Source organism: Chelonia mydas, chromosome 4 (genome assembly GCF_015237465.2).
Source record: "Chelonia mydas isolate rCheMyd1 chromosome 4, rCheMyd1.pri.v2, whole genome shotgun sequence".
In the NCBI taxonomy this organism is placed as follows: domain Eukaryota; kingdom Metazoa; phylum Chordata; order Testudines; family Cheloniidae; genus Chelonia; species Chelonia mydas.
Genome location: NC_057852.1, coordinates 40,864,121 through 40,877,624, shown reverse-complemented (window position 1 = coordinate 40,877,624; position 13,504 = coordinate 40,864,121). Strand labels below are relative to the sequence as shown.

The window sequence follows — 13,504 nt, the reverse complement described above, 5'->3', positions numbered from 1 at the left end:
AAAGAGAAATAAACATAGATTCAATAAAGAGTGAATAGAGGTTTTAGCCTTGGCCTTGATAAAGAGCAGGATGCTTCCTGTGTGGAAATGAGACAGGGCATACAGGAGGGTAGCAGGTAAACTGTGTATTCCCAATGTTCTCCGCCCTGAGCGACTAATTGTTGGTTAGCTTTCACTGGGGTTACAAAGGGATAATCAAAGCCAGGAACTGGGGTCATTTTTTGTCCTGAGTGCTGGATTTTCCACACATCTATATTTGAAATCGAAATGCCGCCTCAGGATAACAATTAATAACTTGCATAATCAAGTGCCATGAATTCTAGTGGCAGTGCGTTCATCGTTGCAGGGCTTCAGTCACCTCCATGCATGGCCTTTGGCAAAGGACTGTCCAATATGATGCAGGATCTCACAGTTATGGATTACTTGTAGCACCTTAGAGACTAAGAAATTTATTTGAGCATAAGGTTTCATGAGCTACAGCTCACTTCATCGGATGCATTTCCGCTGAATGCATCCCATGAAGTGGTCTGTAGCTCACGAAAGCTCATGCTCAAATAAATGTGTTAGTCTCTAAGGTGCCACGAGTCCTCCTTTTCTTTTTGCGAATACAGACTAACACGGCTGCTACTCTGAAAGTTAAGGTTCTTACTTATTGAGCTAAACTGGGTCAGGAGCAGCCTAAGTTCCCTCTCCCGGTTCTCTGAAGACGGCCAAAGGTCCGGGACCCAACGCGTCGGCCGGCCGGCCTCTAGCGAGCTGAAACAAGCGGCGCTGGATCAGAACATCACTGAACTTCCGACCACTCTGGGACTGGGCCCTGCCGTGCGCAATTTGGGGCGGCTGAAAAAATGCTCCCCCCACCCCCCGCCGCGGCGCTGCCCTAAGGCGCGGCGCCTTCTCTCTGCCGCGCGCTCCCCCGACCAACTTTCAGCCAATTGGAGCCCTGGCTCTCCCATCCAGCTGCTGAAGCCGCTGCCCAGCGGCCGCCGCTGGCTCCTCCCCTCCCCTCCCCTCGAGGAGCTCGCCGGGGTAATCCTGCAACCGGCCCCTCCGTCCCTGCCCCCTCCCCCCATCTCCTGCCCTTTGCAATGAAAGTCCCTGTTAACTCTTCTCCTCTTTAGCAGGCGGCCCGAGTCAGTGCAAAATGCTGGGCATGTACGTGCCGGACAGGTTTGCCCTGAAGTCGTCTAAAGTTCAGGACGGGATGGGGCTCTATACGGCCCGGAGAGTGAAAAAGGTGGGTGATCTCGCCGCTGCTCCTCGGCACCCATGGGGTCGGCATGACGGGGAGACCAGGGGGCTGTGCGCTGCCTGGTGAGTGTATTGCAGAAGCAGCTAGGGCAGCTGTGTAGCTTGCAAGCTACTCCGCCCCCCCGCTTAGTTTCCAAAATGCTGGGTTCTCCAGAGAAAGCCTGCCACGTAGTACAGGAGTTCACTGCAGCGCCTTCTCCTCTCGCTGCCTGCAGGGCTTTCGAGTTCCAACTTAATTCCAAACTCCCCGTTTGCCAGAGCTCGCTCCACGTCTGCTTTGCAGCGGGCAGTGTCTTGCTGAAATGAAAAAAACCCCAGCGTTAAACTGAAGCATGTTCTGGTGCATTTCACAGAATCTGTTGCTGGCACGCAAGGACTGAAACCGTGATCAAAAACAACAACAAAAAAGCACCGTCCCCTAGGGGGCTTTGTTTCTTTGGGGAGTGGCATAAAATGGTTAGCCCAGCTCCCCGCACCTGTACATGCACAAGCAAAGAGTGGGTTAATCGTGTGCATAGGAAGGGGTTAGTAGGAGGTTTTTATTTTGGTTTGGTGTTACGTTTTTGTTTGTTTTTTAAAACTCAGGCAGTGCCCCTGTCCTGACCTATTTCTCCATTCCCATCTCATTTTCAATCTAAATATACCTCCCTCCCCACCAAACTCCTGCTGTTCTCTTACTTTTAACAGAATAAATGAGTTAATTTGCTTTGCAGAATAATGAAACTGTGGCTGTGAAAGATGTGATACAGCTGAAACCTCCATTAAGTACAAATCCCTCTTATTCAAAACAGGTCACATCCCCTGACATCTGTTAATTAAATTGAAAATTGTCTTGATTATCCACAATTTCAATTATCCAGAAATATTCAGTGTCCCCCATTATATTTACATAATTGAAGTGGTACAGAACTAAAATGATCAATCCCACATTAATTTAAGCTTCTACCTTTTGTTTTTCTTGGATCTTTTGTTTTGTGTGTCTGTCCCACTTTTCAGAGTAGCAGCCGTGTTAGTCTATATCCGCAAAAAGAAAAGAAGTACTTGTGGCACATAAGAGACTAACAAATTTTTGGATCTTATTGGTTTGAGAGAGGTGCTATTTGGACTATCTTGTTGTGTGTGCAATTCACCTAACGCCACAGAATACAGTGAAATTCATCAAAATTATTACCTATTTCAACAGTCATTAAAGTTTTGGGCCTGATTTCCCTTTCTCTTAAGTATAAATTTCATGGGTGTGAAACTGGTGAAAAAGGAAAGTAGAACTTGCCTACACTTAGTGCCAGAGTTCCTACGTACTGTTTAGGCAGATGTCATCAGGTGGTGATTTTACACACAGTCTTCCAAGTACTTTTTCTTAGTTTGGTGGCAAATGTTCAATGTTAGGAAGGCATGTTAAATATTACTGTTAGCTTTGTTATGCAACGCTCTGAGTAGAGGTATCTGTGTGAGCAGCAGGCCTTGCTCTCTTCCTTGGTCTATGGAGGCCAGTGTTACTTCCTGGGAACCAAGCATTGGTGTATGGCTGAGATTCCTAAAAGAAGGAATTTGACTGCATGCTGTTTGTGACCACCTCTGTGCCAGGACTGGTGTACATGCATAAATAAAATAAGTTGTTCATAGGATGTAACCAGACTCCATGTCACTGGGAAGCCTACCTCAGCAGAGGGGGAACAATACTAATTACACTATATTATAGCCATCTATTGTAATGGCCACCAAAGTAATTCCATTAACAATTTTTGGGAGGAGGTGCTGAATGTGAAATTAGACATATATTTCTGAGTAGCAAATTCTGTAGTGTACTCTGTGTTGTCTGACATCTTAAATGTATCTTTCTTTCCTGTGGTTAGTGTTCCTTTCAGATGTCCTTATGTTATCATTATTATTGCTAACCCCAACTGCTCAAAAATAACGAGGCAGGCCCCCTCAAAAATCGAGTGATTTTAAAAAAAAAATCCCATTTTGCCTCCTTTTTGATTTGCCTTTGGATGTGAGCCCTTAGGTTGCACTCAGGTCATGTTTTCAAGCTTTTCTCTGTTACCACAAGGGCTAGAAACTTCGTATTTTATTTATTTTTTTTTAAATGAAAGTTGAGATTCTCATGTAATCTCTTCTCTCTGTCATCTAGACTTTAACTCAAACACCCAAATCACAAAACTCTTGATACAGTCATGAGCATTGGCAACATTGGTTTCTCAGTGCTTTGCTGGAAATGGAACAAGATCAGTTGTTGCTGCCTGATTTTCTTTAAAGTTGATCCCTACTGTATTTTCTGCCCTTTTAGTGATAGGGCAGTTTATGTCTCCTTTTAGTCACTGTTATGATAGATGTTCGTGTATAGTTTCATTCATTATTTTTTATTGACTTGAGAGGAAATGAAGTGTAAGAATCTGGTATTAGTTAATATATATTGGCATATAATGGGATATTTGTTTGCTAGAATGGGTAAATGTGTATATATCTGAAGAAAAGATAATTATAGTCCTCAAAAAACGTTACTTGCCTCTGGGACCTTTGTGTTGCAGAACATATTGGCTAGCTGCCTGCAACTTCTGTTTCCTCTCCAAGGCTGAGAAAATTATTTTTACGTTTAAAAATGCCTGCAAATTTAAAAAAAAAATCACTTTAAAATTCAGGTCTTTGGGCAGGTCTTCACTTACAACGCTGCAGCTGCACCAATGTAAGTATTTCAATAAAGGCCTTGTCTACACTGCCACTTTACAGTGCTGCAACTTTCTCGTTCAGGGGTGTGAAAAAACATCCCCATGAGCGCTGCAAGTTTCAGCGCTGTAAAGTGCCAGTGTAGACAGTGCACCAGTGCTGGGAGTGACTCCCCTTGTGGAGGTGGGGTTTTTTTTTATAGCGCTGGGAGAGCTCTATACTAGTGCTGCGTTCCACCCCATGTCTGCATTCTGATGGTTGGTGAAGTGATTCCTGTAGGTACTTTGTAAGGTGCCTGGGGATCCTTTGGGATGACAGGATTTGTATAAATATAAAATAGTGGAGCTAACTTGTCCCAGGTCAAGTCTATACTACATCGGCACAGCTGCGCTGCTGTAGTGTGTCTGGTGAAGTCGTGCTATGCCGACGGGAAAGCGCTCTCCCATTGGCATAATTACTCCACCTCGGCAAGAAGCAGAAATTATGTTCACGGGAGAGCATCTCCTGCTGACATAGTGCCAGTGGGGACAGCACGGGAGGGGTGGGAGGGTTCACGTCCTGGAGCAATGTAAGTTGGATTGATTTTTAGGCTGTAGTGTAGACCTGTCCTTAGTCTGCACTACAAAGTTTTGTTTGCATATGTCAGCTAAGAGTGTAAAAAAATCATACCCCACAGCACTGTCATAGCTCTTCTTCTCCCTTGCATTAATCCCATCAAATCTACGAGTATTGCCCCCCTCATTTCCCCATACAGGTGCTCTGTTCAGTGCTGTATCGTCTATAACACCACATCTTCCTTTATGACATCCTACCACTTCTTCTTGGGTTGGCCTTTCTGATTTTTTTTTTTCCTTCAGTCTTGATCTTTTGGACTCTTACCACATAGTTGTCAGGACTGCGTTTAAAACAACCAACCCAAATGAGCCTGCATTCTCTCATTTTTGCATTTATTGGTATTGATTTGAGCATGTCTCTCTCTACATACACATTCTTCACATAGCCTTTCATTCATACACCATTCATCTATTTCAATATTCGCCTTTCTGTGGAACAGATCATTTGCTCGTGTTTCTTCTTTGTTGCTCAACACTCAGGGCCATATATTAAAAGTGGACAGACCACTCTTTTGTAGATTTTTATCTTTTAATCTTATTGGTATCTTACTACACCACTTAGCTTTCTCCATTTGGGCAACACATTTATTATCCTAGCTCTAATTTCATCTTCCATTTCCCCATTTTCCTGGATTCTAAAACTCAGATACTTGAAGCTTTGTGTTTTCAGAATTGTCTGCCTCTCCAGTTTCAAGGATAATTCTTCAGTGTTCATATTATTGAAATTACATGCCATATATTCTGTTTTTTCTCTGCTTATTTTGAGCCTATGTCTTTCCAACACATCTCTATTTTTCAAGAACCTATCTTTCTCCTCACTGCATAGAATATCATGTGCACCAAGGTGCTGCCTTCTGTATGTTCCTTGTGAGGGTGTCTAGAATGAGGATAAACACAAAAAGGGCTTGTCAAGGTTCCGTCCCCACTCTGAACTCTAGGGTACAGATATGGGGACCTGCATGAAAAACCCCCTAAGTTTATTTTAACCAGCTTAGGTTAAAACTTCCCCAAGGTACAAACTATTTTACCTTTTGTCCCTCGACTTTATTGCTGCCACCACCAAGTGTCTAACAAATATAATAGGGAAAGAGCCTGCTTGGAAATGTCTTTCCCCCCAAAATCCCCCCAAGTCCTACACCCCCTTTCCTGGGGAAGGCTTGATAAAAATCCTCACTAATTTGCATAGGTGAACACAGACCCAAACCCTTGGATCTTAAGAACAAGGAAAAAGCAATCAGGTTCTTAAAAGAAGAATTTTAATTGAAGAAAAAGTAAAAGAATCACCTCTGTAAAATCAGGGTGGTAAATACCTTACAGGGTAATCAGATTCAAAACATAGAGAATCCCTCTAGGAAAAACCTTAAGTGACAAAAAGACATAAAAACAGGAATATACATTCCATTCAGCACAACTCATTTTATCAGCCATTTAAACAAAACAGAATCTAACGCATATCTAACTAGATTTCTCACGGATTTTTTACAGGAGTTCTGACCTGCATTCCTGCTCTGGTCCCGGTAAAAGACACACACAGACAGAGAGAACCCTTTGGTTCCCCCTCCCAGCTTTGAAAGTATCTTGTCTCCTCATTGGTCATTTTGGTCAGGTGCTAGCGAGGTTATCTTTAGCTTCTTAACCCTTTACAGGTGAAAGGGTTTTTTCCTCTGGCCAGGAGGGATTTAAAGGTGGTTAGCCTTCCCTTTATATTTATGACAGGGCTCAATGCTGACATAGCTGTGCTGCAAAATCCTCAGTGTATACAACATTATGCCAACAGAATGAGTTCTTCTGTCAGCTTAGTTAATGTCATTCAGGGAGGTGGTTTAGCCATGCCGGTGGAATTCCTTCTGTGGCTAATGCTGTGGCGGAATTCCTTCTGTGGCTAATGCCTCCACAAGGGGGTGCTGCTGGTATAGGTATGATGGCAAAACATATGTAGCATGGGAAACTGAAGGTTTGTCTAATCTTCCCTCCCTCACACACCTATGCAGATAATTATATTAAAGATTGTGAGGTGATCAGATACTGTGATAATGGGGGCCGTAGAAGTACCTGAGATAGGTACTTGCAAACTTTCAAAGGGAGGATGAGAAGCTGAATGTAGATTGTTTTCTCACTGTCATCCTCACAAAACAAACCTGGTCATGAAAGTCAAACTTTCCATTTTGTAAATTGCCATCAATAATTATGTCCTCACCTTCAGCCATGCAGCCCCCTTGGGCTGGATTCTGTGTGCTGCTAAGGCTATCTTGTGCTATGTAAGTGGCTGGAAAAGGCCCAGTGGAGAATTCTCCTACAAAAGGGAACTTCACTGGCATAAAGTTGCCTAAAGTATCTTTACTGCCTTTTGTGCCAGCCACTCCTCATAAGAGGAAGGATGAGCTCTGTTACATCTGAGCCGCCACTGGCATACAGTCACTGCACTGAAGCTAACTTGCTATGAGAATGGGTTGCCCTACATCAGGAAACCCCAACCGACTCCCAGCCTCCTCGCTCTGCTCCATCTAAGCACACGATGTGGCAGATAATGCCCGTTGCCCTCAGATTATGCCCTTTGTAACACTGCACCATTAGATTTATGTAGGTTTGGTAGGGTGTCATTGAGGGCATAATCTGAAAACAATGAGGTTTGCATGGGTGTAGCTGTGTGCCTAATTTGACCTGCAGAACTTCCATTACTGGTGTGGTGCAAGAGGAAGAGAATCCAATTTGGGTTTCAGAGCCAAGGATGGCATGCTGAGGACATTTGTTATGGAGATAAGTGAGGCATGGGGAATATGGAGCCTCGGAATGCCAGCATTTACACCAGGGGTCTCAAACTCCCGGCCCGCGGGCCATCTGCGGCCCGAGAACCTCCCCGCTGCGGCCTGTGGAGGAGAGACGCAGGCAGACACGCAGCTGTCAATGTCTGCTGTAGGCGCTGCCCCCCGTAGTTCCCATTGGCTGGGGGAGAGGGACAGAGATATCATCATTAGTTGCTGGGCAGAGTCAGCCATGGAGGCAGCATCACTTTTTTCCGCAATGAATATAAACAAGTCAAAAATACCGAACACACCTATCTGATGCGCACCTTGCTGCAATCCTGAAGGTTTCAACTGCTCAGTCAAGGAGGCCAAACATCAACAAACGGACAGAGCTGAAGCACTGCCAGGTGTCCCGGCAAACACTAAAAACTCTCTGGCAGGCGAAGAATTTTATGACAGTTGTATAAAGTTGTATGACAGTTTTACTATTTCTAAGAAATTGAAAATAAAAAATACAATATAAACGTTTTCTTTTCTGAACACCATCTTCAGTGTCATTATTGGCCCGCTGGGAGGATTAGAGGACTGGCCCAATCCTGAGGCAAACGGAGTTTGAGACCCCTGATTTACACGGTCACTTTTAGGTTCTGCCTGTGTGTACATCTAATCTTCATCTCCATCGTTTCCTTGGGCTCCAGTCTTCTTGTTTGCTGCTCTGTCTCATCCTGCTCTCATTGTGTTTTCTTTCCACACAGCTGTCTGCAATGACCTCCTCCTCCGTGTGCACCAAGTGTCCTCACTCTCCTCTTTGAAATCTCTCTTCTGCACTCCATTTGCCTTACTTTCCACTGCTGATTTCTCTTCCCCTGCTGTCCATTTCTCTTGCAGCTTTTATTTTAAAATATAAGCATTTACGTTGCCTGCTGTGTAATCTCTTTCCTTCTCCCATGTTCTTAACCCTCATCCATCCTTTTCCAGGACCTTTCCTTTGTCTGTTATCTTAGTATTACATGTTTGTCTCTTGCCCTGCATGGGCTACCTTTATTGCCACTTACAGAGATGGGGAGGCTGGGGCAGCAGGATGTGATCAGGCACTGCAGGACTGGGTGGTGGATGGGGCCATGAGGGGTGGGGTGGAATTGGGGAGGTAGGCAGAACCGTGATTCTCCTTACCTCACAATTCTCTGGCCAGTGGAACTAAGCCAACATTAAAGGAGAAGTAATCTGCTGCTGGAGAAGGACAATCACAGACTACTTTGCCTCTGGATCAAGAGAGAAACCAGGGAATTAATTGTGACAGTCACAGTTTACACCCTGGCCTGCTCCCGGGACAGTGCAGCTATGCAATGTAAGAGATAGGTGGTATTATTAAACACTTCCCTTTACTTGTGGGCAAATTGTAAAGTTACAATCCCATCTTTATGTGTTAAATTCTTTTGACTAGTGAACTTTTAAAGATCTCTGTTCAGGACCCTCCAAAGTTATGGAGCTATACAAATGTTTATCAACAGTAACAAAATAAGAACATAAGATAACATAAAATAATCCGTATGTCTACACCAGGGGAGGAAGTGTATTTTTAATGTGTGTTAGCAAACACATATGAACTAGTGTAAACAAAGCAGTTACAGTTTTAACATGATTTGACTGGTAAAGTAAACCCTTACCTCATCCAAGAAACACATGTTAAAGCTACAGCTACCTTGTCTACACTAGAATTTTAACATGTTTGCTAGCACATGTTAAAAATACCACACTATTTTTCCGAGTGATGACAAGGCCTAACTGTGTGTAGTAATGTGCTTGCTGATATTAAGGTTTAGCAGTATGTTTTCTGGAACTGTAGTGCTATCTTGTATGTAAAGGAGAATCTGGCATTATGTTCTTTTTGCTTACAGGAACTAAATTATAAAAGTGACTTCTTAGCTGTTAGGACCTGTCTGTCAAGGTAACTTTATTTAAAGTGCACTCATACATAGAATACTTAGATATTTAATTGGGTTGTGTTGATACGTTTTTATCTCTGGTTAGAACTGTACTTTAGATTTCTGCAGTTCTTTTATCCAGTTCCAAGAATAAACATTGTATTAGGGATGCAGCAATAGAGAGAGACAGTCTAGTATTTGTAAAGAAAAGGAGGAGGGAGAAAAATTATTTTTCTTAACCTCTGAGGATAGGACAGGAGCCGCACAAGCCGTTTAGGCTGGACATTAGGAAAAACTTCCTAACTGTCAGGGTGGTTCAGCACTGGAGTAAATTGCCTCGGGAGGTTGTGGAATCTCCATCACTGGGGATTTTTAAGAGCAGGTTGGACAAACACCTGTCAGGGATGGTCTACGTAATGCTTAGTCCTGCCTTGAGTGCAGGGGACTGGACTAGATGACCTCTCGAGTCCCTTCCAGTTCCATGATTCTGTGATTACCTGGAAGAATTTTGAGGGACTGGGTATTATGCAATGTGGAAATGTGACCTGTATCAGGTAAATTGAAGAGTTTCTACCATGAATTACAAATCTTAAGGACTTTTCATGATATCTTTTTAATCTCTCTCCTAGTGATCCTACCATTTTATACAGGTGACCGTATATCACCTGTATTTTTCTGACGTTTCGAACAAACCTTGTCTCTGAACTTTCCTTGTTTTTTTTTCCCCGTTGGCCTTCTGTGAGTTAGTCTGAGAAAGTCACAGAGCATGGAAGCTGAAAAGCCACCAAATCTGATTGAGTGTAGGGAGGCAGGAAGGGGACATGGTAGACAAGAACGTATATTTAAAAATGTGAACACGTACTACATAAAAACACTTTTTTATTGAACAACAGAAAATTATGCCACAGAACAAGGAACATAAAGCATTTCAGTTGGGATAATGCTTTCAACAAAAAAGTATTTTGCAGCCCAACAGTATACAAGTTCTGTTGCTGCAAACTGAACACAACACTATATTTATTATAATAAAGTCCTAGTTAAATGGTTGACCTAGCTGCTAATGTGGTATGTTTGGGACAAAACTGTTGGGGGAACATATCAATTCAAACTTTCATGGCATGTGTTGTGAATAACAGGTAATATTTTACATTTTTTATTTTGTTTACATAGGCTTGAATTAATTTAGAGACATGTACATGCTCAGTGCTACTTATACAGATTTTTCTGTATGTTCAAAAACATCAGTGTGGAGCATTTTGATTTGATACGTCAAAAAGCAGTGCTGTAATCATGCAAATAAATCTAATGTAAACTCTATCGCTGCCAAATACTTTACCCTTTATAAGGATGCCTGTTGTAAAATACTTTCATATAACCGTATGCAGAGATAATATTGGTGCAGACTTTTGTAGTTCTTTATTAAACAAATGTGTCATGAATTTCAGCCTCTTTCGAAATACAGAAAAATATTATTTGCCAAATGGAGGATATATGTAGTAGGGAAAACTGTTTTAAAATAACAATGTCACAAAATATGAAAAGAAAAAACCCAAACATATTAGCTCATTGTACAATAATGCCTGTCGTTCTACATGATAGACACTTTTGAAAGTGGTGTATGAACTTCAAGTTTTAGCCATCCAGTTCTCAGCTGCAGCCCTGTTTAATGTGTGCTCCTTAGAAGGATGGGAGGCTGATAGAACAAAATGGTCTTTTTCTTCTGAAGCTAAAGGTGATACAAAAGATTGTAGTTTGGTAACTCATGCATTCTTTGTGTCATCATTATTTAGGGTGAAAAATTTGGCCCATTTGCAGGAGAGAAGCGAATGCCTCAAGAACTGGATGAAAACACGGACTGCAGACTGATGTGGGAGGTGAGATCTGTGGGGCTGATTTTGCAGACACTTACTATCACGTGTAGTGTTTGCTACCATGAGTAATCCCAAAGTGATATTACACCCAGTAGAAAGCATTTGCAGAATTAGTCTCTTAATTACTATATTAAATAATTTGTTTTTAACTTCGAGGGACTATTTTGACCCCAAGTAGGAGTTTTTACAAAGCCTAACATCAATATAAATGTTTCTGTGATTTTTTTTAAAATATATTTTAAGGGAAGCCATTTCCTTTTAAGGGAATAAGGAATAAGACTTAAATTCTGCTAATTTATGAGACCCTAAGAATGAAACTGATTGCCATCCATGCTGAGGAATATGAAAAAAGTAAACAAGAAGAAAGGTGAAAAGCTGATTATGAACACTGCAGCCTTTTTAAAAAAAATAACAAAAACATAAGTTAGTGATAGAGTTAAGAAACTGTTTCTTCTTCTTCTTCTTATTATTTTATTAAAATTTTATCCTGACAGTGCCCCTTTAAAAGCTGAACATATTGCAATGGCAGAGATTAAAAAATTATATTAGGGAGCAGCTTTGTGGCCTCATCATTGGGTTTGAGTTACCTAGGATTAGGTCCTGTATTTGCTAGTGTTTGAAAACTTTTTCAAACATTGTTACAGTCTAACATGGTTCGCAAAAAGAAAAGGAGGACTTGTGGCACCTTAGAGACTAACCAATTTATTTGAGCATGAGCTTTCGTGAGCTACAGCTCACTTCATCGGATGCATACTGTGGAAATTGCAGAAGACATTATATACACAGACACCGTGAAACAATACCTCCTCCCACCCCACTCTCCTGCTGGTAATAGCTTATCTAAAGTGATCATCAAGTTGGGCCATTTCCAGCACAAATCCAGGTTTTCTCACCCTCCGCCCCCCCACAGACAAACTCACTCTCTTGCTGGTAATAGCCCATCAAAAGTGACCACTGTCTTCACAATGTGTATGATAATCAAGGTGGGCCATTTCCTGCAGAAATCCAGGTTCTCTCACCCCCTCACCCCCCTCCAAAAACCACACACACAAACTCATTCTCCTGCTGGTAATAGCCTATCCAAAGTGACCACTCTCCTTACAACCTGCATGAAAATCAAAGTGGGCCATTTCCAGCACAAATCCAGGTTTTCTCACTCCCTCACCCCCATACACACACAAACTCACTCTCCTGCTAACATGGTTGTAACCTTTTTTGGGCCCCAGCCTCATGCTGCTTTCAAACTGTTCCAGTTGTATTGTAGATCTGTGCTGTAGGTTAGTGGGTAATTAGCTCCTCTCTTCTCTCTATTCTGCAAGTGTAGAGGAGGATAAGGAAAGGAACTTGTAAAAGGGCCTAAAAACTGCAGAAGGGAAGGAGCAGTGGCTGCATAGCACAATCTCCTCAAGCTTTGGAAAAGCTTAGCTGGATGGGTGGAGCTCTGTGGGACTGATGGTAAGGAAGAGCCATGGAGCAGCTACTCTGTGGCATGCTCCCCTCAATATCCCACAGGTTGCTACAGAAAAACTGCATTACTTTTACATAGCACTTTCCATGTTCAGGGTGTTTTAAGTACGGATATTTGAAAGCAATATTCAATAAATCTGGAAATGTTTTTAAATCTTCATTGATATGATTTGGGCACTGTGTTATACAGGTGGCTACCATTTTTTTTTTAAACGACAATTGCAGTACAATATATAGCTGTGACAGGTTGGACTCCCCCCATCTGGGATGCCACCTGATGTACTGGGGTTTCACTGAGCCTCTCTTGCTCCATCAGTCTGGATTCCCTCTCCCTGTTTTACTGGATTAGGCTCTCCGGCCTCTTGCAGCACACACACAGAGGTGGGGCCACACTTAGATGCAGATACAGACTGAAGTCAGCTCTGTGTGAGGGGACTCAGCCAGCACTCAAGTGCACAATCTTTTTGGGAGATAAACCCAAAATAATCCTGTCTTGCACTGTACAGAAAGATCTGCACAGCGCAAGCTCATAAAAATTCAGTGTAGAGAGAGATGTGCACAGCACAGTTACCTTAGTAAATAAACAAAAACCACAAACTGAGCTTAACACACTAGATAGGTAAAAGATAAATTAGCAAATTCTCACCCTGAGTGATAAACAGGTTGGCAGATTCTTAAGGCACAAGTTGCCTTGGCTTTCCCAGGTTTTTATTCACAGGCTAAAAATCTTTCAAGCCTGGGACCATCATTTTCCACAGTTCAGTCTTTGTTCCTCAGGTGTTTCCAGGTGTGGTGTTGTAGGAGGAGTGAGGACCCCCCCCACATACTGTCATTTTCCTGCTTTTTATATCTTCTCCCCACTTGCTGGAAAGCTCTTTTGCTGTGACCTGGGTCAAATAGTTCCCATTGTGTAGTGCTATCTTTGAGACGTTTCTATTGTACACAGTTCCTGGGGTAATCCTTGTGTT

The 13,504-nt window shown here is 42.5% G+C and overlaps 1 protein-coding gene across 5 annotated transcripts in view; it reads left to right on the top strand.

The window, feature by feature from the left end:
• Positions 1-1,039: 1,039 nt before the first annotated feature.
• The window catches only part of PRDM5 (PR/SET domain 5), a 141,585-nt gene continuing 129,120 nt past the window's right edge, over positions 1,040-13,504 (top strand). For 4 of the 5 annotated variants that reach the window (XM_043545539.1, XM_043545536.1, XM_043545537.1 and 1 more), the window contains exons 1-2: positions 1,040-1,237; positions 10,989-11,072. In XM_043545539.1, the coding sequence (XP_043401474.1) occupies positions 1,145-1,237; positions 10,989-11,072 (177 nt within the window). In that variant the 5' untranslated portion in view covers positions 1,040-1,144. The remainder of the gene's footprint in view (positions 1,238-10,988; positions 11,073-13,504) is intronic. The other variant, XM_043545538.1, reaches the window with a different exon arrangement.